This window comes from Microcaecilia unicolor, chromosome 1 (assembly GCF_901765095.1).
Source record: "Microcaecilia unicolor chromosome 1, aMicUni1.1, whole genome shotgun sequence".
Classification (NCBI taxonomy): domain Eukaryota; kingdom Metazoa; phylum Chordata; class Amphibia; order Gymnophiona; family Siphonopidae; genus Microcaecilia; species Microcaecilia unicolor.
Genome location: NC_044031.1, coordinates 305,230,477 through 305,256,649, shown reverse-complemented (window position 1 = coordinate 305,256,649; position 26,173 = coordinate 305,230,477). Strand labels below are relative to the sequence as shown.

Genomic DNA, 26,173 nt, shown 5'->3' with positions numbered 1-26,173 from the left:
GGAGCATGACCTGATTTGCTTAAGCCTGAATGCTTTCTGGAGCTAAGAGCAGGAAAAGGCCATTTGCATTGAAAAGAGCCTATGAGAGTGTATTCAGGGCCAAAGTTGTAGTATGAAAAATGAAGGCACATGTTCAGGGCAGTCACTGGACAAAACAGTACCTGTCCTTTATGGGCTTGTGTGGCACATGCTTTTCTGCAAAGGGTGAAAGCATAAATAATTTATAATGGTGAAGACTCTGAGAACTTTGCAAATCACGATGCCCTGTCAAAATGTCCCATGGCTGGCACTTACTCGTTGAGCAAAATGGCGCCCTGGGTCTGGATTGCATTTGGTGCCCTTTTACCTTCAGGGCTGGTGTGTGTGCAGACTCAAAACTGACTTAAAAGAGCAGAGGGTGCCCATGATGATTGCCCTGCTTGAGCCCCCCCCCCCCCCCCCCTTGTGATAGGCCTGGATATATACTGCACTCTGTATATTAGTGGCAACAACATCTGTTTGCCTCTTAGAAAAAAGATTGTACTGCTTATTCATGCATTGACAAAGCTGCCGTCTGTAGACAGATGTCACCGGTGTTGGAAATAGCTCCTGAAAACTCTGATAAAGGTTATTTAAATATATATATTATTGGCCATGTTTCATGTCCTCATTGACCTTCACTGGGCTGGACTGCCTTTATGACTTGTTTAAAAAGTGTAAACGTGACAGTAACTTTTACGCCAAATACTTGTTTCAGTCCCTTCCCTCAACCTGAAAGGGTCAGTTAGGATGCTTTCTTTTCTCAAACTTTTTCTTTTTACTTATTTACAGGAAAATGTATCAACACAAGAGGCTGATTTTGATTCTCCTGACAACCTCAGTCCTTTTTGGTAGGTCTATTTCATTATAAAATGTTGTCCCTTGGCCAGTAGCAGGATACAAGGGTCACACATGGAGGTTGCGACATAGCTAAATAAGCTGGCAGGCACTGAGAAGATCCCAGCTATTTGGCCAATAAACACTGTTTGTGAGAACTAAACAGTGTATCGGCATCCAGTGTCCTACGATGAAAGATCCATCCTCCAACCCTACTTTTTCCCGTTTTTTGAGGCACTGAGAAGACCATGAGTTCAGGGGGCAGTTTAAAGCAGTTTTCTTGTATAATAATAGTAGTCTATTCTACAGCTCCTTAGAGATTATAATATCTAACCCATCCTACAATAGCAAACGTCTGCTAGTCAGGTTTACAGCCTCATTTTACATAGAATGTAGAGATTAGAACTGAAATGCCCATGTCGGGATGTGCTCAGGATGTGCTCAGTTCTGATGGTATTTTAGAAAAGGCTCTTCCGACACAGAGCCCTTTCTAAAATGCCTGCAGGAGTGTACTTGTATTTCTCCGAGGACAAGAAGGCTCCATATTTTTACGTGTGGGTCGTCATCCGCGATGGCCCAGGAGACCGGAACTTTTCTTCAGAAAAAAACAGAAGTTTTGAGAGGCTCGCCAGCACGGGCCCAAACGCACCGTGCATGCGCGAGCCGCTTCCCGCCCGCGATGTGAGCGTGACTGAACTAGTTTCTTTTTTTCCGCGATTGAGGAGAGTTGTTTTCGGACTGCTCTCCTTCGTTTTTCGCTCAGGAGACCGTGATTTTTTTGCGTTTTACGCGCCCTTTTCTTCTTCTTTCTTTTTTCTCCTTCAAAATAAAAACTAAAAAAAAAAGTTGTTCCTTTATTTTTCAGTTTTCTGCCCGGTTGGAAGTTTCCTTTCTTTTTCCGTTTGCGGCCGCCCTCAGGCCGCTCGGTCGTGTTTTTCCCTTTTTTTCCTGTGCCTTTTCCTTTGGCACAATCGAGCCGTTTAATTTCGCGGACGCTATTTTTCCGTCCATGACATCGAGGACTCCCAGCGGCTTCAAGCGCTGTATTCGCTGCAACCGGACCATCTCGAGTACCAACACCCACGCATGGTGCCTTCACTGTCTTGGGCCCGATCATCTTCCGGCTGCTTGTAAGCTGTGCAAGTTGATGAAAAAGCGGACCCAGATAGCTCAAGAGACTCAGCGTGAGCGGCTTTTCCCAGATTGGGCCGGTCCTTCGACATCGGCATCGACATCGATACCAAGGTTGGCAGCGTCGACGTCGAGGGAAGCAGCACCGAGAGTCCAGGTAATGGCTGCTGAAAGACTACTTCGAGCTGGGAGCAGCGAGGCATCGAGCGGGTCTCCACCTGTCTCAAGGCCTACTGCTATGCAGGCCCCCCGGGACCGACCTTCGTCGGACCCGGCCCCGAGGAGGCGTGAGGATTCCACGTCCTCCTCATTGGTACCGAGGAATGTCAATGACGGGCGTCGAGCTAAGGCGAAGAAGCACCGTCATTGATCTCCTCCTTACGGTACCGAGCTTCGGGGAGCCGAGGGAGTCGGCACCCGAGAAGTGTCGGTGCCGGAAGGACCGCTAACCCTCCATTCAGGAGGTGCCTATGCGTCGGTCGTCCGGCAGCCTGGTACCAGCTCTCGAGCCCCTTCAGATTCTGGCACCGACTCCTGCACCGGCCCTGCAGCCTTTTCCGATGGCAGCTCTCAATGAGCGTCTCCGGGCCATTCTTCCAGAGCTTCTGGAAGGACTGCTCCGTCAGTCTGCTTCGGTACCGGAGGTGCTTGCGCCTCCCGTACCTACTGCTGAGACGGGATCTGGCCCATCTCCTGTGAGGAGGTCCCCACCTTTGGTACCGCTTGCGGTACCGGAGCCGGTTACCACCCGGGTTGACTCTCCCTCGACTTCGGTGGAGGAAGCTTCGCCGGAGTCCAGGCAGGAGTCGACTTCTTGACATCCCCCGTGAGGACATCGGTCCTTGAAGTCAAGACAGACTCGGGTTCGGGCTGCTCTTCGAGAGCTTTTGTCCGACATCGAAGAGGAGCATTCATGGGGAGAGGAGGAAGACCTGAAGTATTTTTCGGAAGAAGACTCCCAGGGGCTTCCTTCTGATCCTACTCCGCCTATTGAAGTTAGACAGTCTCCACCTGAGAGCCTTTCTTTTTCATCTTCTGTGTGGGAAATGTCTAAGGACATTCCATTTCCCATGGAGACTGTGGATGAGCCCAGGGCTGAGATGTTCGAGGTCCTGGATTATCCTTCGCCTGCAGAGGTTGCAACGGCCCCCCTGCACAATACACTCAGGGAAGTGATGTTGCAGAATTGGTCTTGCCCTCTCTCTAATTCAGTTGTCAACAAGAAGTCCGAATCCCAGTACAGAGTCCATGGTGAGCCTGTGATGGTGAAGGCCCAACTGCCTCACGATTCTATGGTGGTGGACTCTGCTCTCAGGAGAGCCAAGAGTACTAGAGACTATGCCTCTGTGCCCCCCGGGCAGAGAGTCTAGGACCTTGGATTCTTTTGGGAGGCGTATGTATCAGACTGGAATGCTCGCCGCCAAGATCCAAACATACCAACTGTACACCAGCATTCACTTACGGAACTCGGTTAAGCAACTGTCCAGTTTAGTTGAAGCTCTTCCTCCAGAGCTTGCTGAACCTTTTCACTAGGTGGCCAGACAGCAGAAGGCGTGTCGCAAATTCCTGGCCAGGGGGGCTTACAACATTTTTGATACCGCATCCCGAGTAGCTGCTCAGGGTATCATGATGTGCAGACTCTCATGGCTGCGTGTCTCGGACCTGGATCAGAAGACCCAGCAGCGAATGGCAGATGTTCCTTGCTGGGGGGATAACCTTTTTGGAGAGAAGGTTGAGGATATGGTCGATACCCTCAAGAAGCATATGATGCTATGGATTCTCTCTCCCGCCGGACGCCTTCTGCTACTACCTCCTCCTCTAGGAGGTTTTTTGGAGGGAGGAGGAGTGCTCCCTATTCCTATAATAGGTGTAGGTACACTCCTGCCTCTCGACAGCCTGTTCAGGCTTGCTCCCAGCAGGCTCGCTCTCGTCAGCGGCGTGCGCCGAAGGCCCCTCCAGTTCCCCAGCAAAAACAAGGAACGGGTTTTTGACTGGCTCCGGAGCACCATAGCTGAGGTAAGAGTATCCGTGCCGGACGGTCTGCCTGTTGGGGGGAGGTTGATATTTTTTCACCAAAGGTGGCCTCTTCTAACCTCCGACAGGTGGGTTCTTCAAATAGTCCGTTTAGGATACGCTCTCAATCTGGAATCAAAACCTCCAAATTGCCCACCGGGAGCTCAATCCTTCAGCTCCCAGCACAAGCAGGTATTTGCAGAGGAACTGTCCGCCCTTCTAAAGGCCAATGCGGTCAAACCCATTCCACCAGGGGAAGAAGGGCTGGGATTCTATTCCAGGTACTTCCTTGTGCAAAAGAAAACCAGGGGGATGCTTCCCATCCTATACCTAAGGGCCCTGAACAAATATCTAGTCCAAGAAAAATTCAGGATGCTTTCCCTGGGCACCCTTCTTCCCATGATTCAGGAAAACGATTGGCTATGCTCTCTGGACTTAAAGGACGCCTATACTCACACCTCAGATCTTCCAGCTCACAGGAAGTACCTTCGATTTTGTCTGGGAACTCAGCACTTTCAGTACTGCGCGCTGCCCTTTGGTCTAGCATCTGCGCCCAGGGTCTTTACAAAGGGCTTGGCAGTTGTCGCAGCATCGCTACACAGACTGGGAGTGCATGTATTCCCTTATCTCAACAATTGGCTGGTAAAGAACATCACGGAGGCAGGAGTTCTACGATCCATGCAGATTACTATTCAACTGCTCGAACTGCTGGGGTTTGTAATAAATTATCCCAAGTCCCACCTAGTTCCAGTTCAGAAATTGGAATTCATAGGAGCTCTATTGAACACAAGGACGTCTCGAGCTTATCTCCCCCAGGCAAGGGCGGACAATCTTCTAGCCTTAGTGTCCTCGGCTTGAACATCTCAACAGATCACAGTTCGGCAAATGTTGAGGTTTCTCGGCCACATGGCCTCCACAGTTCATGTGACTCCCATGGCATGTCTACATATGAGATCAGCTCAATGGACCCTAGCTTCCCAGTGGTGTCAGGCTACAGGGGATCTAGAGGATGTCATCCATCTTTCCACCGATTTTTGCAATTCCCTACAGTGGTGGACCATTCGCTCCAATCTGACCTTGGGACGTCCATTCCAAATTCCTCAGCCACAAAAAGTGCTGACGACGGATGCATCCCTCCTGGGGTGGGGAGCTCATGTAGATGGGCTTCACACTCAAAGAGCTTGGTCCTTCCAGGAAAAAGGTCTTCAGATCAACCTCCTGGAATTGCGAATGATCTGGAACGCTCTAAAGGCTTTCAGGGACCGGCTGTCCAACCAAATTATCCTAATTCAGACAGACAATCAGGTTGCGATGTATTACACCAACAAGCAGGGCGGCACCGGATCTCGCCCTCTGTGTCAGGAAGCCGTCCGGTTGTGGCTTTGGGCGCATCAGCACGGCATGATTCTCCAAGCCACGTATCTGTCTGGCGTAAACAACAGGATAATGCAGGATAATGCAACCTCACAAGTGGTCGTAGAACATGGACGTTGTCCAAAAGATCTTCCGAGCGTGGGGCACCCCCTCGGTGGATCTTTTTGCCACTCAGACCAATCACAAGGTACCTCAATTCTATTCCAGGCTTCAGGCCCACGACAGACTAGCATCAGATGCCTTTCTCCTACATTGTGGGACAGGCCTTCTGTATGTGTATCCTCCCATACCTTTAGTAGGGAAGACTTTGCTGAAACTCAGGCAAGACCGCGGAACCATGATTCTGATAGCACCTTTCTGGCCCCGTCAGATATGGTTCCCTCTTCTTCTGGACTTGTCCTCCGAAGAACCGTGGAGATTGGAGTATTTTCCAACCCTCATCACTCAGAACGAGGGGTCGCTTCTACATCCCAACCTCCAGTCTCTGGCTCTCACGGCCTGGATGTTGAGAACTTAGAGGTTGCCTCTTTAGGTCTGTCAGAGGGTGTCTCTCGAGTCTTGCTTGCTTCCAGGAAAGATTCCACGAAAAAGAGTTATTCTTTTAAATGGAGGAGGTTTGCCGTCTGGTTTGACAGTAAGGCCCTAGATCCTTTTTCTTGTCCTACACGAACCCTGCTTGAATACCTTCTACACTTATCAGAGTCTGGTCTTAAGACTAACTCAGTAAGGGTCCATCTTAGTGCAATCAGTGCTTATCATCATCAGCCTATCTCTGGACAGCCTTTGTTGTTCGCTTTATGAGAGGTTTGCTTTTGTCAAAGCCCCCTGTCAAACCTCCACCAGTGTCCTGGGACCTCAACGTCGTTCTCACCCAGCTGATGAAAGCTCCTTTTCAGCCACTGAATTCCTGCCATCTGATGTATTTGACCTGGAAGGCCATTTTCTTGGTGGCTGTTACTTCAGCTCGTATAGTCAGTGAGCTCCAAGCCCTGGTAGTCCATGCGCCTTATATTAAATTTCATCATAACAGAGTAGTCCTCCGCACTCATCCTAAGTTCTTGCCGAAGGTGGTGTTGGAGTTCCATCTGAACCAGTCAATTGTCTTGCCAACATTTTTTCCCCGTCCACACACCTGCCCTGGTGAGGACAAGTTGCACACCTTGGACTGTAAGAGAGCATTGGCCTTTTACGTGGAGTGGACAAAGCCCTATCGACAGTCCGCCCAGTTGTTTGTTTCTTTTGATCCCAACAAGATTGGAGTTGCCATCAGAAAACGCACCATCTCCAATTGGCTGGCAGATTGCATTTCCTTCACTTATGCCCAAGCTGAGCTGACTTTGGAGGGCCATGTCACGGCTCACAATGTTCGGGCCATGGCTGTGTCAGTGGCTCACTTAAAGTCAGCCTCCATTGAAGAAATTTGCAAAGCTGCAACATGGTCATTGGTCCACACATTCACATCTCATTACTGCCTGCAGCAGGATACCCAACACGATAGTTGGTTTGGGCAGTCGGTGTTACAGAATCTGTTTGGGGTTTAGAATCCAACTCCACCCTCCTAGGCCCATTTCTGTTCTGTTCCAGGCTGCACTCTCACTTAGTTGTGTTTTGTTTTCAGGTCAATCTCGGTTATGTCCTCGCTGTTGCGGGGCCCAATTGACCAATGTTCATTGTTTTGAGTGAGCCTGGGTGCTAGGGATACCCCACACGTAAGAATATGGAGCCTGCTTGTCCTCGGAGAAAATGAAGATACATACCTGCAGCAGGTATTCTCCGAGTGCAGCAGGCTCCATATTCTTACAACCCTCCCTCCACCCCGTTGGAGTTGTCTGCTTTTATCTTGTTTGCTTTCTATATAACTAGTTCAGTCACGCTCGCGTTGCGGGCGGGAAGTGGCTCGCGCATGCGCGGTGCATTCGGGCCTCTCAAAACTTCTGTTTTTTTTTCTGAAGAAAAGTTCCGGTCTCCTGGGCCGTCGAGGACGATGACCCACACGTGAGAATGTGGAGCCTGCTGTCCTCAGAGAATACCTGCTAAAGGTATGTATCTTCATTGTGCCAGCACATGCAGCAGAACCAGCCTTTTTAGAAATATACACATGATAAAAATGAATGGCTTAAACCCAGCAGCTTCCACACAGAGGTGTCACACTTCAGTAATGTATTTATTCCAAGTGCATGTGTTGCACACGTACTCCCTGTCAGACCCCCCCAACCCTCTGTGCCTTAAAGTCATCTTCCTCCAGTTTATGCTCGGGCAGTGGCAGCGGCACTTATAGGCTGCCTGCAGCCTGCACCAGGACTTTCTCTCTGAACGGTCCCGTCGCTTCTGACACAATTTCCTGTTTTGTAATGGGCAGGACCATTCAGAGAGAAAGTCCTGGTGCAGGCTGCAGGCAGCCTATAAGTGCTGCTGATGCTGCCTGGGCGAAGACTGGAACAGAGCAGAGGTGATTTTAAGGTACTGGGGGGGGGGTATAAGGGGCGCCATGGGGGTGCACTCCCTGTTAACAATTCCTGGCTACGCCATTGTTGCACATATATGTGAAAGTGGTGCCCCATTTAACAAACCTACATGTGTAAGTGCAACCAAGTAAGTAGTAAGGTCACAATTTTAATTTGGTTTCAGTTTGGAGGTGGAAATGAACTACATGGGCTTAAGGAGAATGATTCCTGAAATCCGTGGTGTAAAGCCCTTGCTGAAATCAACACCTTATTTAAACCTACAGTATGGGCTGGATTCAGTAAATGGTGCCCAAATGTAAGCACTGGAAAGATCCATGCAAAACTAGTATTCTATAAAGTGCATTCCGTACCAAGCGCCCTTTACAGAACAGCTCTTAGTGCTGATTCTGGTGCCCAGCTTTGAGCACAAGGACTTAGACCTGCTGAAACCTGGTATAAACACTGGTGCATAAATTGGGCACGCAACCTCAGAATTCTAGAACACTGCGCCTAAACCTTTGGAATGCCCCTGACCCGCCCTTGCCCCTACCATGGCCACACTCCCTTTTGGGTTACAGCCGAGACACTTTGGGCACACAGTGTCATAGAATAGCGCATAATGATGGTAAAAAGTAAGCAGACTAAAACAGAAAGGTCAAACCAAAGTTTATTAAAACCACATAGATTCACACTGCTTGACACAGGCCATGTTTTGCCCAAATCAGGGCTGCATCAGGGGCTCTAAAATTACAAAAAAAAAATTGCTATGCATAAAATATATCTTAAAGAATGTGGAATAAATGTATGCAGACATAAATCATAAAATAATATAGAGAAGTAGCACAGTTATAGTTCAATGTACTCATGCATCACAAGTAATCCATATAACTACAACCCAAAAGTGAAACTGCAAACGTAAAAGCCACTTTCCAGCACAGAGTGTTATTTAATTGTTTGAAAGACAGATCAATACTGTTCACTAAATTGTATGCAAACATAGAACCCACACTGATATAGTGGAACATCACAGATATAGCTTAATAAATTTTTAAAAAAGCACACACAGGTGACCATATGACTAACCCAATAGTGAAACAGCATGCTAGAGAACCACTATCCAGCACCGAGTGTACTTTTAATTAATATTGAAAGAATAGATCTATACCTTTCACTAGATTCAAACATGCTTCATTAAAACCAGAAATCAATATAGAGACAGATCTCTGAAAGCATAAGTATTTCTCAGAATTGGGACACATAGAGGGCATAATCGAATGCGAACGCTTATCTCCATGGGCGTCTATGTCCGAAAATGGATATGTGAAGAGGCGGGACAGACCGTATTTTCGAAAAAATGGACGTTTTTCAGCGATAATGGAAACTAAAAACGCCCAGCTCAAAAACATCCTAATCCGAGCCATTTGGTCGTGGGAGGGGCCACGATTCGTAGTACACTCGCCCCCCTGACATGCCAGGACACCAACTGGGCACCCTAGAGGTCCGTGCGGTGGACTTCAGACAACACTCCCACATGCATAGCTCCCTTACCATGGGTGCTGAGCACCCAACTCCCCTCCCCCAAAACCCACTACCCACAAATGTACAACACTACCATAGCTCTTAGGGGTGAAGGGGGCACCTACATGTGGGTACAGTGGATTTTGCAGACCTCTCATTTACCAGCACAAGTTTTACAGGTAGGGGGGATGGGCCTGGGTCCACCTGGTTGAAGTGCACTGCGGTACCCACTAAAAGTGCTCCAGGGACCTGCATACACGCAGGCCTCTAGTACTTGTTGCTACTATATAACATTGGCACACCAGTTGACACCTGAAGACTAATCTCTCCAAAAACATCCTTTATTGGAATAAGCACGCTTTCTCACAGTTAACTGCAGATCAGAGGTTGTGCCCCACTGGCAACGAGTCTCCCTGGTACTGAGATTAGCAGTAGGTCAGAGCTGGCAGAATGGTGTACAATGCCCTCTTTCAGCCACATTCAAGGTAAGAACTAAGTTCTGTAATGTGGCTAACACGTGAAAGGGATCTAAAGCTGGCTTACAAAAATGGCCACTACCTCATGGACTACCGGAAACAAAACAGGGCACACTCTGACCCAGTAAGCAGGGGGAAAAGCACCATGGGAGTAGAGCCTACCAACTACCAACATCGTGAGCATTTGCCACAAGCTAGTGGAATCACGGAGCCCAATACCCTACACCCACCACAATGCATTGCTGATGTGACTCTGCAGTGCGCATAACAGAAAAGGTGTCACACTCACCCGAGAGCCACATCAGAACCAGGGAAAGGCTGTCAGAGGATAGAACACATTCTGCTGTCATGGAGGTGGGTAGGGCATTTGAGGCTGGCATAGAGACTGGAAAAAAAGTTTTTAAAGTGGGGTTTTTTTGGTGGGAGGGGGTTAGTGACCACTGGGGGAGTCCGGGGAGGTCATCCCCGATTCCCTCCAGTGGTCATCTGGGCAGTTGGGGCACTTTTTTGGGACTTGTTCATGAAAAAAAAGGGTCCACAAAAAGTGACCCAAAATCGCGGTAAAAATGCATTTTTTTCGATTATCAGCTAAAGACGACCATCTCTCCTCTGCCGATAACCACGCCCCAGTTCCGCCTTCACCACGCCTCCGACACGCCCCAGTCAACTTTACCCGTTTCCGCGACGGATTGCAGTTGGAAACGCCCAAAATCAGATTTCGATTATACCGATTTGGGCGCCCACGGAAGAAAGATGCCCATCTCCCGATTTAGGTCGCAATATAGGCGTTTTTCTCTTTCGATTATAAGCAGGATAGAGAGGCATAAATTGAAAGGGACGTCCAAGTTTTGTTGAGGACGTCCTCGCAAAACGTCCCGAAGGAGGGGAGGGGAAACCCGCATTATCGAAACAAGATCGACGTCCATCTTTCGTTTCGATAATACAGTCGTGGACGTCCAAATCTTGAAATTTTGGTCGTCCTTAGAGATGGTTGTCCCTAGACTTGGTCATTTATGATTTTTGGCTATAATGGAAACCAAGGACGTCCATCTCAGAAACAACCAAATGCAAGCCCTTTGGTCGTGGGAGGAGCCATCATTTCTAGTGCACTGGTCCCCCTGACATGCCAGGACACCAACTGGGCACCCTAGGGGGCACTGCAGTGGACTTCAGAAATTGCTCCCAGGAACATAGCTCCCTTACCTTGTCTTCTGAGCCCCCCGAAACCTCCCCTAAAACCCACTACCCACAACTGTACACCACTACCATAGCCCTTACAGGTGAAGGGGGGCACCTAGATGTGAGTACAGTGGGTTTCTGGTGGGTTTTGGAGGGCTCGCTGTTTCTTCCACAAACATAACAGATATGGGGGGGATGGGCCTGGGTCCGCCTGTCTGAAGTGCACTGCACCCACTAAAACTGCTTTGATGGACCTGAGTATGACATCTGAGGCTGGCATAGAGGCTGGCAAAAAATATTTTGAAAGAAATTTTTTGAGGGTGGGAGGGGGTTAGTGACCACTGGGGAAGTAACGGGAGGTCATCCCCGATTCTCTCTGGTGGTCATCTGGTCATTTTGGGCACCTTTTTGTGCCTTGGTCGTAAGAAAAACACGACCAGGTAAAGTCGTCCAAGTGCTCGTCAGGGACGCCCTTTTTTTTCCATTATGGATTGAGGACATCCATATGTTAGGCACGCCCAACGCCTTCACTACACTTCCAATACACCCCCTTGAACTTTGGCCATCCCTGCGATGGAAAGCAGTTGGGGACGTCCAAAATTGGCTTTCGATTATACTGATTTGGACGACCCTGGAAGAAGGTCGTCCATCTTCCGATTTGTATCGAAAGATGGGCGTCCTTCTCTTTCGAAAATGAGCCTGATACCTAAAAAGTGACACCAAATTATACCATAGCGGTTTGACTGAAAAACATGAATTTTTAAAATGCAATTATATGCCAAATTTAACAAAAAAGTAGCCTAATAACATTAAAACAAATGCTTCTCAGAAAAGACACGCACCAAACTTAGCCCGAAGACTACAGCATCAGCATATAAGATTCAGCTTCTACACAAACAGCATTACATGACAGTACGTCAGTAATAGTATGCAGTGCGGTCCAGTGATGTCTTTATGCATTCCATTCCATTAATAGTATGCAATGGGTTTCAATGATATCAGAAAATCTATGCAATGCATATTAATGACAACCTTATGCATTCATTCTAAGTATGTGAGACAGAAAAATAACATCGGTTCATAATCATAACCCTAAATAATGTAAAATTTGAAATGTCAATTTAAATTAAAATATATTAATAACTACACAGCACTTCAAAAGAAATCCAGGGCTTTGCATAAATGCTGTCCTTCTTGTATTACATACCATTCGGGGTTGTCAATAGTTATAATAATGCACTATATATCAACTCTAAGCCAACACCCTAAAGCATCTAGATCAAAAATTATTATGATACCCATCCACATAAAATACTTGTACTACCATATGAATGCTCATCAATATCATGCCCATATCATCCAAAAACAATATATAGTGATTTAAAATAGAAACATTATATAGATTAATGATGATATACAGTGCTAGCCAATAGCATCCTTATATACTCCATACTATAATATGCATTGCAGATCAATGATGTCAGTGCAAATATTAGTTATTACATGCAATTTCACACAAAATCTTTTAAATGGCAACACAATGCTTCACAATAGTATTAAATAAAAATGTTATAATAACCAGCAACATCAAAATGAAATGGAGTTATTTAGATTATAAAATCTAACACAAATCAACTGTCACGTCTGTGGCCGTGACCACCCTCAGACTTACTTTGTTCCTGGGGGTCAGCTTCCTAGCTGGCTCCTGTTTCTTCTGTCTGTCCTTTCTGAGCTAGCTCTGGCTGTCTGTGCTGGCTGCATTAGCAGCATGACTCTAATTGCTTCACTACACTACACCTGGGTGTGGGAACCCTCTCTGTGTTTCACTGTGCTTTCTGCTTGCTCCTTGGTTTGTGCCTGAACAGCCTCCATAGTTACTTAGAGATTGATGCAGCTGCGCCTCTGGTGTTGAAGGGCTTTATTAAACACTTGGAGACTGCAGCCTTGGCCTTTGCATCGTCTAAGGTCCCTGGTATGTTAGAGTGCTCTGTGCACTGCTACATTGTCCAGTTCAGTGTGAGTTCTAGCTTGTTACTAGTAGCTTGGGCATAGCCTTTCTGGTTGGCTTGTGTACAGCTTTACTAGTTCTCCTGTGTTTGCTTAGTGTGAGTTCCTAGCGTATGACTAGTTAGCTTGGGCACAGCTTTGCTTGTTAGCCTGTGTACAGCTTTACTAGTTCTCCTGTGTTTGCTTAGTGTGAGTTTCTAGCGTATGATTGGTTAGCTTGGGCATAGCTTTCCTGTTAGCTTGTGTACAGCTTAACTAGTCTTCTTGTGTTTAGCTTTCTGGTTTTCCCGTGTGTGTTTTCGTTTGCTTCTGGAGCTTCAGCCCTAGTTCTGTCTGTTGCCAGTACTCCTTGTTACTGGAGCTCCAGCCGTAGTCTTGCTCCTTGACCTGACCATTGCCTGAATCTGACTACTCTCTGCCCGTTGTCTGACCTGACCACTGCCTGTACCCAGATATTCTCTGCTTGCTCCTTGACCTGACCATTGCCTGAATCTGACTACTCTCTGCCCGCTGTTTGACCTGCCTACTGCCTGGACCCGGATATTCTCTGCCTGCAGTCAGACCTGACTATTGCCGGAACCTGGACATTCCCTGCCTGTCTGCCTTGCTTTCGCCTAGGTGCCTGGGGGCACTTCTGTATCCTGACTCCTGTTGTTTCTGCCTGCTAGTTCCAGTTCCGATTTTCCTGTAAGCCCTGCCGGCTGCCCAAACCTGAGGGCTCAACCCTCGGGGAACAGTGGCTAAGCGTAGGTGAAGCCTAGGTCCAGTGTGTTCCTGTCCAGCAGGTACCGGTCCCGTGGGTTCCAGTCCAGTGGGCTCCACCCCGGTGTGTTCCAGTCCAGCGGGCTCCACTCCAGTGTGTACCAGTCCAGTGGGTTCCAGTCCGGTGCATTCCAGTCCTGTGTATTCCTGTGCAGAACTCCAGTCCGGGGTTCCAGTCCAGTCTTGCCGCGTCTCTACCTTGAAGGTGACCTTGCCTGCCACTGCCGCTCCACGGTAGTAGTCCAAGGACTCACAGACCCAGTGCTCCCGGGGAAGAAGTCTGACAGTATGCCAAGGTCCTCGAGAACGCAACATCAACCTTCAATGATGATCAAGTGTTTTGCAAAAACCTGACTGCCAGCTCTAAACCATCACCTTAAAATCCATCTGAGATCAACAGCCTGGTTGAAACATCTACACATTCACATCGAACTAAAATCATCCATATTAGTTAATGACATCAGAATTATAAAAACAAAATGTTACTGATGTCCTTACCATCATTATAAATCAACACTATCATGTACCTTAAAAACAATCAACATTACTAAGACTTTTCTTTTGAGAAGAAAAAAACCAGAACAAATATCATTTTTAATAGAAATAATAATAATAATTAAATAGTGTCCCATAAAAATTACATGTTTTATAAAAACACAGATAAATCTGTCTCCATATTAAGTCCTCCCAGTAGAGTGCCTAAATCAAAAATAAACCTCTGTTTCATTCTCAGCAGTTGCATATCTACTGGGCTACCTGTCCAAGATATTTTGAACACAGCAAGAACACAAAATTTATAATCATCAAATTTATGACCTTTTGTAAGGTTGTCATTGATACGTATTGCATAGATTTTCTGATATCACTGAAACCCATCGCATACTATTAATGGATAGAATGCATAAAGACGTCACTGGACCATACTGCATACTATTAGTAACGCCATTAATCCATGCAATAAGATACATATATATATTTATTTTTTTTTTTAAAGGTCCAATCACTGTTTTTGGTTAGTGAATCATATTTGATGGTATATATAGCTATATATATAATTTTTTAAAGAAGTAGTTAGGTTTTCCTGCTCTTTTGTGGACATTTTTCAAATTAACCACTGACATCAGACTTTAAGTATGAGCGTCATCCATATTGTCATGTAATGCTGTTTGTGTAGAAGCTGAATCTTATATGCTCATGCTGTAGTCTTCGGGCTAAGTTTGGTGAGTATCTTTTCTGAGAAGCATTTGTTTTAATGTTATTAGACTACTTTTTTGTTAAATTTGGTATATAATTGCATTTTTAAAAATTTATGTTTTACAGTCAAACTGTTATGGTATAATTTGGTGTCATTTTTTAGGTATGTGTCCCAATTCTGAGAAATATATATTCTTTCAGAGATCTGTCTCTATATTGATTTCTGGTTTTAATAAAGCATGTTTGACTCTAGTGAAAGGTATAGATCCGTTCTTTCAATATTAATTAAAAGTACACTCGGTGCTGGATAGTGGTTCTCTAGCATGCTGTTTCACTATTGGATTAGAGTCATATGGGTCACCTTTGTGGTTTTTTTTTTATAGCTTATTAAGCTATAGCTATGCTGTTCCATCATATCAGTGTGGGTTCTATGTTTGTATACAATTTAGTGAACGGTATTGATCTGTCTTTAAAGCACTGATTAAAGAACACTCTGTGCCGGAAAGTGGATTTTTAGTTTGCAGTTTCAGTATTAGATCACAGTTATATGGATCACTTGTGATGTGTGAGTATATTGAGCTATAACTGTGTGTGTTCCTCTATATTATTTTATGATTTATGTTTGTATACATTTATTCAACATTCTTGAAGATATATTTTATGTATAGTAATACTTGTTTTTTTGTAATTTTAGAGCTCCTGATGCGACGAAACACGGCCTGTGTGGGGCAGTGTGAATCTGTGGTTTTAATAAACTTTGGTTTGACCTTTCCTATTTTGGACTGCTTACTTTTTACCATCATTTTGGAACTTGTTGATTGATTACCCTGTTGTTTTCTGCATCATAGAACAGTGCATAGGCAAATGAGTGTATAAGTCCAAATTAGTACCAAGTAATGCCAATAATTAGTTTTAATTGGCTTGTTAACTAATTAATTTGTGTGCCCTCATTTGAGTGATCTATGTAGAATCCGGGGGGGGGGGGGGGGGGGGGGGTTATGTGCTTCTGAGCTGGTGTAAAATCCTATGTGGAAATTTTTTCTTATACATGTGTATTTTCTTTGTAAAATGGAGAATACACTGTAGGTTTTAGTCTGGCACAAACCATGCACTCTTGAAATCTCCTCATGATGTAATCTCTACATGTAAATAGCAGCTCTACAATGTGTATATGCATATGTATCTGATGTACAGTTGTAAACGAAAGATAAAAGTAAAGAATATAATTGAAAAAATATAAGAAATTAGTAACACACATACAGAGGTTTTTCTGGCCAATGATGAAGAAGCCCAGCCCCCGAAACTTGTAGATACGCTGGGGGCTTCTCAAGGCCTTTTCCTCTGTTTTTCAGTCAGACCTTTTGATGCATATTATTTTGAATCTCCTAAATTTTCTAGATTGAATACTGTTGTTTACACATGGATATGTTTTTACAGTAATGGCCATAGGGTACATATATTCTAAGTTCTGAAAAGCACTGAGCTCTTTGGCCCTTAACTGAAGATTGTCACTGCCATGGTTGGGTTGGATGAGAGATATATGAAATTGTTTAGATTGCTGTAAATGAAGACTCATTTACTGTAATCTTACTTGGAGCATGTTCCAATTGAGTCGAATGCCCAAAGAAAACTGCATGACCCAAAGTCATTCTAAAACACTGAAATATTCCATGACTCAGCATGCTCTGCCTATATATATCTATACTTGATACTGCTTGGAAGCTGCTGGTAAATAAGCCTTCCTGTTGTACAGATACTGATGGCTGGATCCTCCTTATTTTTTCTCTCTCCAGGTGTATTCTATATCTTCTGGCTCAAACCATTGACAGTGTCAGACAAGGTGCAGGTCCAGGCATTACAGGTACTAGATTTACAAATCTTTGGGATGTTGAGGAGGGGAAACTCAAACCACTGGTGCTTAAGAACATAATAACATGCCATACTGGGACAGATCGAAGGTCCATCAAGCCCAGTATCCTGTTTCAAACAGTGGCCATTACAGGCCACAACTACCTGGCAAGATCCCAAAAAAGTAAAACAAATGTTATGCTGCTTATCCCAAAAGAATAAAACAAATGTTATGTTGCTTATCCTAAAAATAAGCAGTGCATTTTCCCAAATCCATGTTAATAATGGCTTATAGACTTTTAGGAAATTATCCAAACCTTTTTTAAACCCTGCAAAGCTAACTTCTTTCACCACATTCTCTGGCAACAAATTCCAGATTTTAATTACACAGCGAGTGAAGAAATAATTTTTTATATTTGTTTTAAATTTACTATTTTCTTAATGTGTTTCTAGTTGTGGATAGTTGTTTTTTCAATGTGAGCTCCAGTTTTGCCATGTTTGTAACTGTTGTTTGTTGAACTGTGGTGCGCTCTTGCTTGTATTGTATTATGATAAAATCCAATAAAAGATATTAAATAAATTTACTATTTAGTAGCTTCATTGTGTGTACCCTAGTCCTTGTATTTTTAGAGAGAATAAAAAAGTGATTCACGTCTACCCATTCCACTCAGTATTTTATAGACCTCTGTCCTATCTTCCCTCAGCCATCTCTTCTTCAAGCTGAACAGCCCTAGTCGCTTTAGCCTTTCCTGATAGGAAAATTGTCCCATTCCCTTTATCATTTTTGTCGCCCTTCTCTGTACCTTTTCTAATTCTGCTATATCTTTTTTGATATGCGGCAACCAGAATTGCACACAGTATTCGAGGTGAGGTCGCACCATGGAACAATACAAAGGCATTATAATATTCTCAGTTTTGTTTTCAATTCCTTTCCTAATAATTCCTAACATTCTATTTGCTTTTTTAGCCACCGCTACACACTGAGCAGAGGGTTTCAACGTATTATCAATGACGACACTTAGATCTTTTTCTTGGCCGGTGACTCCTAGTGTGGTGCTTTGGATCATATAGCTGGAAATATTTTTTCACTCATTCAGGTAGATGGGTCAAAATTGTGGTAAATATTGATGGTAACCCCTTAACTCTGATTAACATATATGCTTCCAATGCAGACTACCCTGAATTGTTTCATACCATTGCTGACCAAATTCTATCTGAAGGTGATAATCCAGCAATACTGGGAGGGGATTTTAATTTTGTACAAAACCCAAATACTGACAGAAAATCAATCTATCCTTTCATAAAAAGCAAAGCCTTACAGGACATTATGTCACAATTAAGAGTGCAAGATATGTGGTGTCTCATGCATAATGAATGATCAAGATTTTTCTTGTTATTCTCCTCTACATAACTCATACTCCCATATTGATTTCTTTCTGATATCACCCTCACTACTGGGCTAAATCATGTCATTCCAGTATTGGCAATATCTCTTTATCAGACCATGCTCACATGATCTGATAAAGAGATATTGGCCAACTCCACCACAAGGGCCCTTGGAGCTTTAATGCTGGCCTCATGGATAATACAGTGTTTCATTAGCATGTGTCTAAAGACATAAAAGAATACTTTCATTTCACCTCATTAGAAGACACTAGCTGGGCCACCAGATGGGATGCCTTTAAAGCATTCATTAGAGGCATAATCATTAGTTTTGCTACCTTAACCAATGCAGAAAAAATTATCTCACAGCTTGAATCCAACTACCAGGCTGATCCGTCAGATATAACTATTCTAGCTAAGCTACACAAAGCTCACTTTGCTTACAATTCACTGTTATAACGCCCAGCACACCAGCAAAGAACATTTTATGAAATCTGCACACTATTATGCTGAAAACAACAAAGCAGGACACTTACTAGCTCAATACCTGAAATCTAGATCTGTACGCAATAATATTGCTGCCATAAGAGATGCCAATGATAATATCCTTCTCCGAGGACAAGCAGGCTCAATATTCTTACGCATGGTTCGTCGTCCGCGACAGCCCAGGAGACGGAAGAAAATTTCAAAAGCTTAAGAACCTTCCCGAATGTTCCGCCACGCAGGCCAACCCACCGTGCATGCATGGGCGGCTTCCCGTCCGTGACGCGAATGTGCAGTGATCAGTTTCTTTTCTCCGTGGTTCTGGGCAGTCGATGTGTTTTTCGCACCCAGTTTTCAGCTCAGGAGATGTTCCTTTGGCATTTTATCACTTTTTCTTACTTTCGTGTAATTTAGTTGTTCTAACTAATATATATTAAAAAAAAAGTTTTGTGTTCCCTCTATTTTTTAGTTTTCCTCATTCCTTCAAGTTTCCTTTATTTTTCGTCGCAGCTAGCCTTTAGGCCGCTCGGCTGGGTCTTTTCCCCTATTTTTGTGCCCTTCTTTATTGGCACAATCGAGCCTTTTGATTTTGCGGACGCTATTTTCCCGCCCATGTCGTCGAAGACTCCCAGCGGCTTCAAGCATTGTACTCCCTGCAATCGGACCATCTCAAGCACCGACCCCCACGCGTGGTGTCTTCAGTGTCTTGGGCCCGACCATTTTCCAGCTTCTTCTAAGCTGTGCAAGTTGATGAAGAAGTGGGCCCAAGTGACTCGAGAGGCTCAGTGTGAGAAACTTTTTTCTGAGCGGTCCGGTCCTTCGACATCAACATTGGCACTGAGGACATCGGCGTCGACGTTGAGGGAAGCAGCGACACCGGAAGCGTGGGTAATGGCTGCCAAGAGACTGCATCAAGCTGGGAGCAGTGAGGCATCGAGTGGGTCTTCACCCATCTCGAGGCCTCCTGCTATGCAGGCCCCCCGGGACCGACCTTCATCGAACCCGGCCCCGAGGAGGTGTGTGGATTCCACGTCATCCTCATCGTACCAAGGAGTCTCGATGACGGGCATCGAGCGAAGGTGAAGAAGCATCGTCGTCGATCTCCTTCCAGGCATGGTACCGAGAGCTCCAGGGAGCCAAGGGGGGGGGGGGGACACAGTTTAGGCACCCTGATGCCATTCTCTTAGCTCCAATTCTTATAATAGTATCTTGCACCAAAATTCTGTTGTAGAATACAGGCATAATGTTGGCATTGGTGCATTCATGTTTAGGGGTGCCCTCTTACCCCTTTTATTTATGTATTGGGATTTATTAACTGCCATTATAAAGAGATTCACCCAAGGCAGTGTACAGCAGGTACACTGCAAATATTGAACTGGTCAGAAAATCTCCTGACGAAGTTATGGTGAAACAGGTGCCTGTCAGGATCTTTTGCAAAGATGAGTGTCACTCCTCTTTGCCCACTATTTCTGTGCCATGAGTAGAGATGATTGCGACACATTAGTAAAATTTGAGTTATTGATTGCTTCAAATAGTCACTGCCTTAACATGGACATTAATTCACGAGGGAAACGTTTTTGTTTGATGCTACAGGAGTTTTTTTTGCCAATGATTAAATGGCTGCTAAAATCCACCTGAAAATTGGTGGGGTGTGAGATAAAAATTGCCAGTGATATCTGAGGCTTTTTCCTCCTTGGCAATTAAAATTCAATGCGAAGAAATGCAAAGTGATGCACTTAGGGAGTAGAAACCCACGAGAGACTTAAGGTTGCTAGGCTGTATAGAGAGAGGTGTGATCAGCAGAAGAAAGGAAGTGTTGATGCCCCTGTACAAGTAGTTGGTGAGGCCCCACCTGGAGTATTGTGTTCAGTTTTGGAGGCCGTACCTTGCGAAGGATGTTAAAACATGAAATGAGATTGAAGGGGGGCAGACTCAGGAAAGATGTCAGGAAGTATTTTTTCACAGAGAGGGTGGTGGATGCTTGGAATGCCCTCCCGCGGGAGGTGGTGGAGATGAAAACGGTAACGGAATTCAAACATGCGTGGGATATACATAAAGGAATCCTGTGCAGAAGGAATGGATCCTCAGAAGCTTAGCCGAAATTGGGTGGCGGAGCAGGTGGGGGGAAGAGGGGTTGGTGGTTGGGAGGCGAGGATAGTGGAGGGCAGACTTATACGGTCTGTGCCCTGAAAAGACAGGTACAAATCAAAGTAAGGTATACACATATGAATTTATCTTGTTGGGCAGACTGGATGGACCATGCAGGTCTTTTTCTGCCATCATCTACTATGTTACTATGTTCATATTAAATTAATCTGTGAAACAATTTTCTCTATTTTGGGGGTTATAGCAATATTTTGTGTTTTTTCTAGACAAACGGTCTTTTATAGTTTGAATGTTTAAATAAAGAGCAGACAGATTTTTAAAAATCATTTACTTATGAATTTCAATACAATTTACAAGATAAACTCTTGAACAAGAAACACAGAAGGCAAATAATAAAAGCATAAATACATATTATGCATCAAGAAATATTAGAATCTTCCTTAGACCACCATAATAGAGGTGTGGAGACTAGATATTACAGGAAAACAAAGGAATAATCAAATAATAAGAAAAGGCAATAACAGGAAGACCTATCTCTGTTTCCCAATTAGCCACACAATTAAAGTTAGACAATCTTCTTCACATCTAAGAATGAATGCAACTGCTCAGGAAGAAAAAATACATATTTTGTTCTGCCAAGTCTCATAACACGTTTATAGGGATATGACAAAAGGAAAGTAGTTCCCAAATATTTAACCTCCTTTTTCTTTCCTCCGATCCTGAGTAATTTTGGTTACAGCAGGAAAAAAAAACACAATTTTTGACCACAAAAATTTTCCTATCTAAAATAAAGTCTCAGTGTTGCATTCAGGTCTTGCTCAAAAACATACAACACCAGTAAAGTTGCTCTATAGGAGACTTCCATGGTAGACTCCTCCAAAATTGCTGAAATAGTCCTTAAATCCATAGAAGATTCTTGAGCTGCATTTAAATCCATCTCTCCCTGGGTTTTCTCAGTGGCAACTGGCAAATAATATATCTTATTAACAGGAGGAACATGTTGAGAAATAACCTAACATCTCAACCAGATATTTCTTAAAAGGTTCCATAGGTAAAACACCAGACAATTTTGGAAAATTCAAAATTTGCAGATTAAACCTTCTATTGAAATTTTCTATTTGTTCTAATCTATGCACTGCCATTTTATCACATGCAACAATACTTTTAAATTCCTGGAAATCATTAACAGTGCTATCTACTAAATTCTGAGCAGAGAATGCTATCTACTAAATTCAGAGCAGAGAAGTCTTTCTAAATTCTTCCACATCTTTAGATAACTGATCTACTTACACAACCAAAGATGTTACCTCTGAGGACTTGGAAACTACAGGTTGAAGCTGCTGAAGAACCCAGATGGCGTCCAGAGTAACCACCCTAGGAGCCTTCAGCGCAATCTGCACTGCCTCTACCTCATCCAGTGCTTGGTGACAAACTTCCAGGCTGACACCCTCCTGCGGGCTCTGACTAGAAATTCCTCAAGAAAAGGGGAAAATGATAGTAATAGGAGTGAACTACCATGCACCAAGCCAGGATGAACAGATAGATGCAGAAATGCTATCAGAAATTAGGAAGGCTAACAAATCGGGTAACACGATAATAATGGGTGATTTAAATTACCCCGATATTGACTGGGTAAATTTAACATCAAGACATGCTAGGGAGGTAAAATTCTTTGATGAAATCAAGGACTGTTTTATGGAGCAGCTGGTTCAGGAACCAAGAAGAGGCGGAATAGTTTTAGACCTAGTCTTTAATGGAGCACATGATCTGGTGCAGGAGGTAATGGTGTTGGGGCCACTTGACAACAGTGATCATAACATGATGAGATTTGATATAATCTCTGGAGTAAATAATCACAGGAAATCCAATTTGTTAGCATTTAACTTTCTAAAAGGAGACTATGATAAAATGAGGAGAAAGGTCAACAAAGTTGCTGCTTCAAAGGTCAAAAATCAGACATAGATGCCATTCCAAAATACCATCCTGGAAGCCCAGACTAGATATATTCCATGTATTAAAAAAGGAGGAAGAAAGGCCAAACGACAGCATGGTTAAAAAGTGAGGTGAAGGAAGCTATTAGAGCTAAAAGAAAATCCTTCAGAAAATGGAAGAAGGCTCCAACTGAAAATAATAGGAAACAGTATAAGGAATAGCAAGTCAAATGCAAAGCAATGATAAGGAAGGCAAAGAGAGACTTACATAGAAACATATTAATAGTAACATAGCAGATGACGGCAGATAAAGATCTGTATGATCAATCCAGTCTGCCCATGTTGTGAGTTCTTGTACCAAGTAGAGCGCTGCTGAGTCCGGTACTCGGACCAGGTTCTGCTTGGCGGCCGGACAACCCCGGGTTTCACTTGCGCTGACCGCCGTTCCCTAGAGGTTGAGCCCCTAGGTGTGGGTGGCCTGCAGGACTTACGAGATGGAGCAGGGAGCGGGGTGGTGAACGTAATGGCCAGACAGGCAGCAGGCAAGAGAGTGAACCAGGTACAGGGAAAGTCAATAGGCAGGCAGCAGGTCAAGAGAGAAATCCAGGTACAGGCAAAGTTAGTAGGCAGGCAGCAGGCAAGAGAGTAATCCAGGTACAGGCAAAGTCAGTAGGCAGTCAGCAGGTCAAGAGAGTAATCCAAGTACAGGCAAGGTCAGTAGGCAGACAGCAGGTAAGAGAATAATCCAGGCACAGGCAAAGTCAGCAATGAGGGACAAAGTAGAGAAGAAGTACACTACTGAGCAAGTAACACCTACCAAAGTAGAAGCCGAAGCATGGAGTCCAGGAAGAGCTCAGGTGATAAAGTGCTGGCATCTGACATCAGCAGGGACCAGCAGGGAGAAGGAGCACAGCCATTGGACAAGAGCAGGGGAAGGAGGAACCAGAAGACCAATAGGAGAGAAGCAAGGGAAGCCAGGCAGAGAGAGAGCAGACCCAGGTGCATGGAAGCAAATCAATCAAGGAGCCTACACACACATGGCTCAGGGCTGTGCCAGTCAAGTGTTGTTACATTTTCAAAGCTGAAACTAAGTTTGTGAGACCTTGGGCCACTGCCGAGGAACGGCAGCGGCAGGCAAACCACCCCACACCAGAGGCAAGGCAGAACTCTGACAAACAGTGAGACTTCACCTGCACATGGCCACCTTTCTCCAAGAGTTGAGCCCCTGGCTGCAAGTGGCCGGCAGGACTTACTGGGCAAGGCAGGACTGGATACCCACTAGGCTGAACCAGGACTGAGGGTCAGAGGGGAAAGGAACATACAGAGGCAGCAGGGCAAGGAAGGGAAAAGCTAAAGGACAAGACTGAAAGCTGCAAGCAGCCACTAAAACAGGGAACAAAACACTGATAAACAAGACACAGAACTGAAAGCTGCAGAACAGCCACTAAAGACACAAACGGACAAGGACTAGACACAAAACTACAACCCAGAGACAGGACTAGAGAACAAGCAACTACCTAATCTAAACTACACACAGACTAACTAGAGCAGACAAGAATCTCAGGCAAGAATCAATACAATAAAACCAGACCAGGCAGACGTGCACACAGCACACCGACAAACCTCAGGGCCTTAGGCGATGCAAAGGCAAAGCAGAAAGATATCAGAATGGCTAATAAGCCCAGCAGCAGCTGAGGCTTAGCTGCAGCGATCACCAGGCAACTACGGGAGCTGTGCAGGTTCAAACAAAAGAGCAAGTCTGGCAGTCTGGAAGATCCGGACCGGACTGGGCTGAAATCTGGAACGGGTGATAGTAACCAGACAGTCCATTGCAGCCACCAGGTCTGGCCACCAGGTGGCGAGATGACTGAGAGCCTGAAACATGGGCAGAATCGTAACAAGTGTGCTTGTCGACGCAACCCCACGCAGCCCGAGGACGCCGTTTAGGGGACATGACAGCCCAAGATAAACTAATAGCATAAGGTATGATGTGATACTACATATGTATACTTGATCTTGATTTGTCCTTGCCATTTTCAGGGCACATACCATAGAAGTCTGCCTGGCACTGGCCTTGTTCTCCAACTTTGGAAATTGTAATCGAAGGCCTACTCAAGCCCATCCAAATCTGTATAGCCACGATCAGGGCACAGACTGTAGAAGTCTGCCCAGTACTGGCCTTGTTCTCCAGCTACTGAAGCTGAAGCTGTCCAACCACAATCAGGGCACAGACCATAGAAGTCTGCCCAGCACTGGCTTTGGTGTTGCTATCTAATCATTGCTAATCTTCTTTGGTTCCATGCCTTCTATACAGGATTCCTTTGTGTTTACCCCATGCATTTTTTAATTCCATTACTCTTTTCATCTCTACCACCTCCCATGGGAGGGAATTCCAGGTATCTACCACCCTCTTTATGAAAAAGTACTTCCTGATATTATTCCTAAGTCGACACCCCTCCCCCCAACCTAACACGTCCTCTAGTTCCAGGGCCAGCCCAAGGCAAGATGCCGCCTGAGCTAGGATGCCGCCCCTCCCCCCAGGTTAAGATGCTGCTCCCAACCCCATGCTGATATGCTGCCCCCCATCAGACGTCACCTACTATCACCTACCCAATGGCATTTTGGTAGGAATATGGGGCATCAGGTGGACCTGCATGTGACCCACAAACTCTGATCAATGTTGGTGCGTCTCTTCCCAACAAGAGTAAGATCTTTGTATTTGGGTCCAATGGCTGCAGATACTCAGCTATAGGTTGCAAATGATGATGGTGTTGTGCAGTCTCTGGTGTGGGAATTTCCTCCTTGTTATCAGGTATTTGATTACACTCAGTAAGAGTCGATAGATGGGTCTTGCTGCTGGTATCCATCACTTCTTTCACGTATCCACTTGCTCTTCTTCCTGTCCTCTTTGTCATCCCTGTACAGGTCCTAAGGTGGTAGGGATAGCAATTTCCATAGATGTTGAATAAGTCAAAGAATTCTGTTGACTGATTACTCTGCTCATCTATGATGACATATATCTTTACTACCTTTTCTGGTTGCTCCTTTGGATATACTTTAGCTACACATATCTTGGTGCATAACTGTCCACTGCAGCCTCCTCCACACACCTGTGTACAGTTTGGAGTAACATTCGGTGGTGAAGCTTGCTCTTCCTTCTTCTCCCACGTAGAAGTAGGCTTATTCTTGTCAGGATGTAAGGCACTGATATAGTGGTCACTATTGCACTCCCTACACTTGATGGCTTCTTTATAGTCTTTAGCCATATGCTTGGGTGAAGAGCAACATTTGTAACAAATTCTGTTCTTTCTCAACAGTTCTTTATGTTCTCTCAAGGGTTTCTCTCTAAACCTTTGGCATTCCTTGAGAGGATGAAGTTTCTTATATATACGACACTGTTGTCTGGATCCTCTACTTTCTCTGTAGTAGGAGAACGATCAGTTGGTGGGGTGGTTGTTGGTGACACATC

The 26,173-nt window shown here is 44.8% G+C and overlaps 1 protein-coding gene across 1 annotated transcript in view; it reads left to right on the top strand.

The window, feature by feature from the left end:
• The window catches only part of DESI1 (desumoylating isopeptidase 1), a 295,492-nt gene that overhangs the window by 77,008 nt on the left and 192,311 nt on the right, over window positions 1-26,173 (top strand). Inside the window, exons 5-6 of the mRNA XM_030213735.1 lie at window positions 811-869; window positions 16,747-16,814. Coding sequence (XP_030069595.1) covers window positions 811-869; window positions 16,747-16,814 — 127 coding nt within the window. The remainder of the gene's footprint in view (window positions 1-810; window positions 870-16,746; window positions 16,815-26,173) is intronic.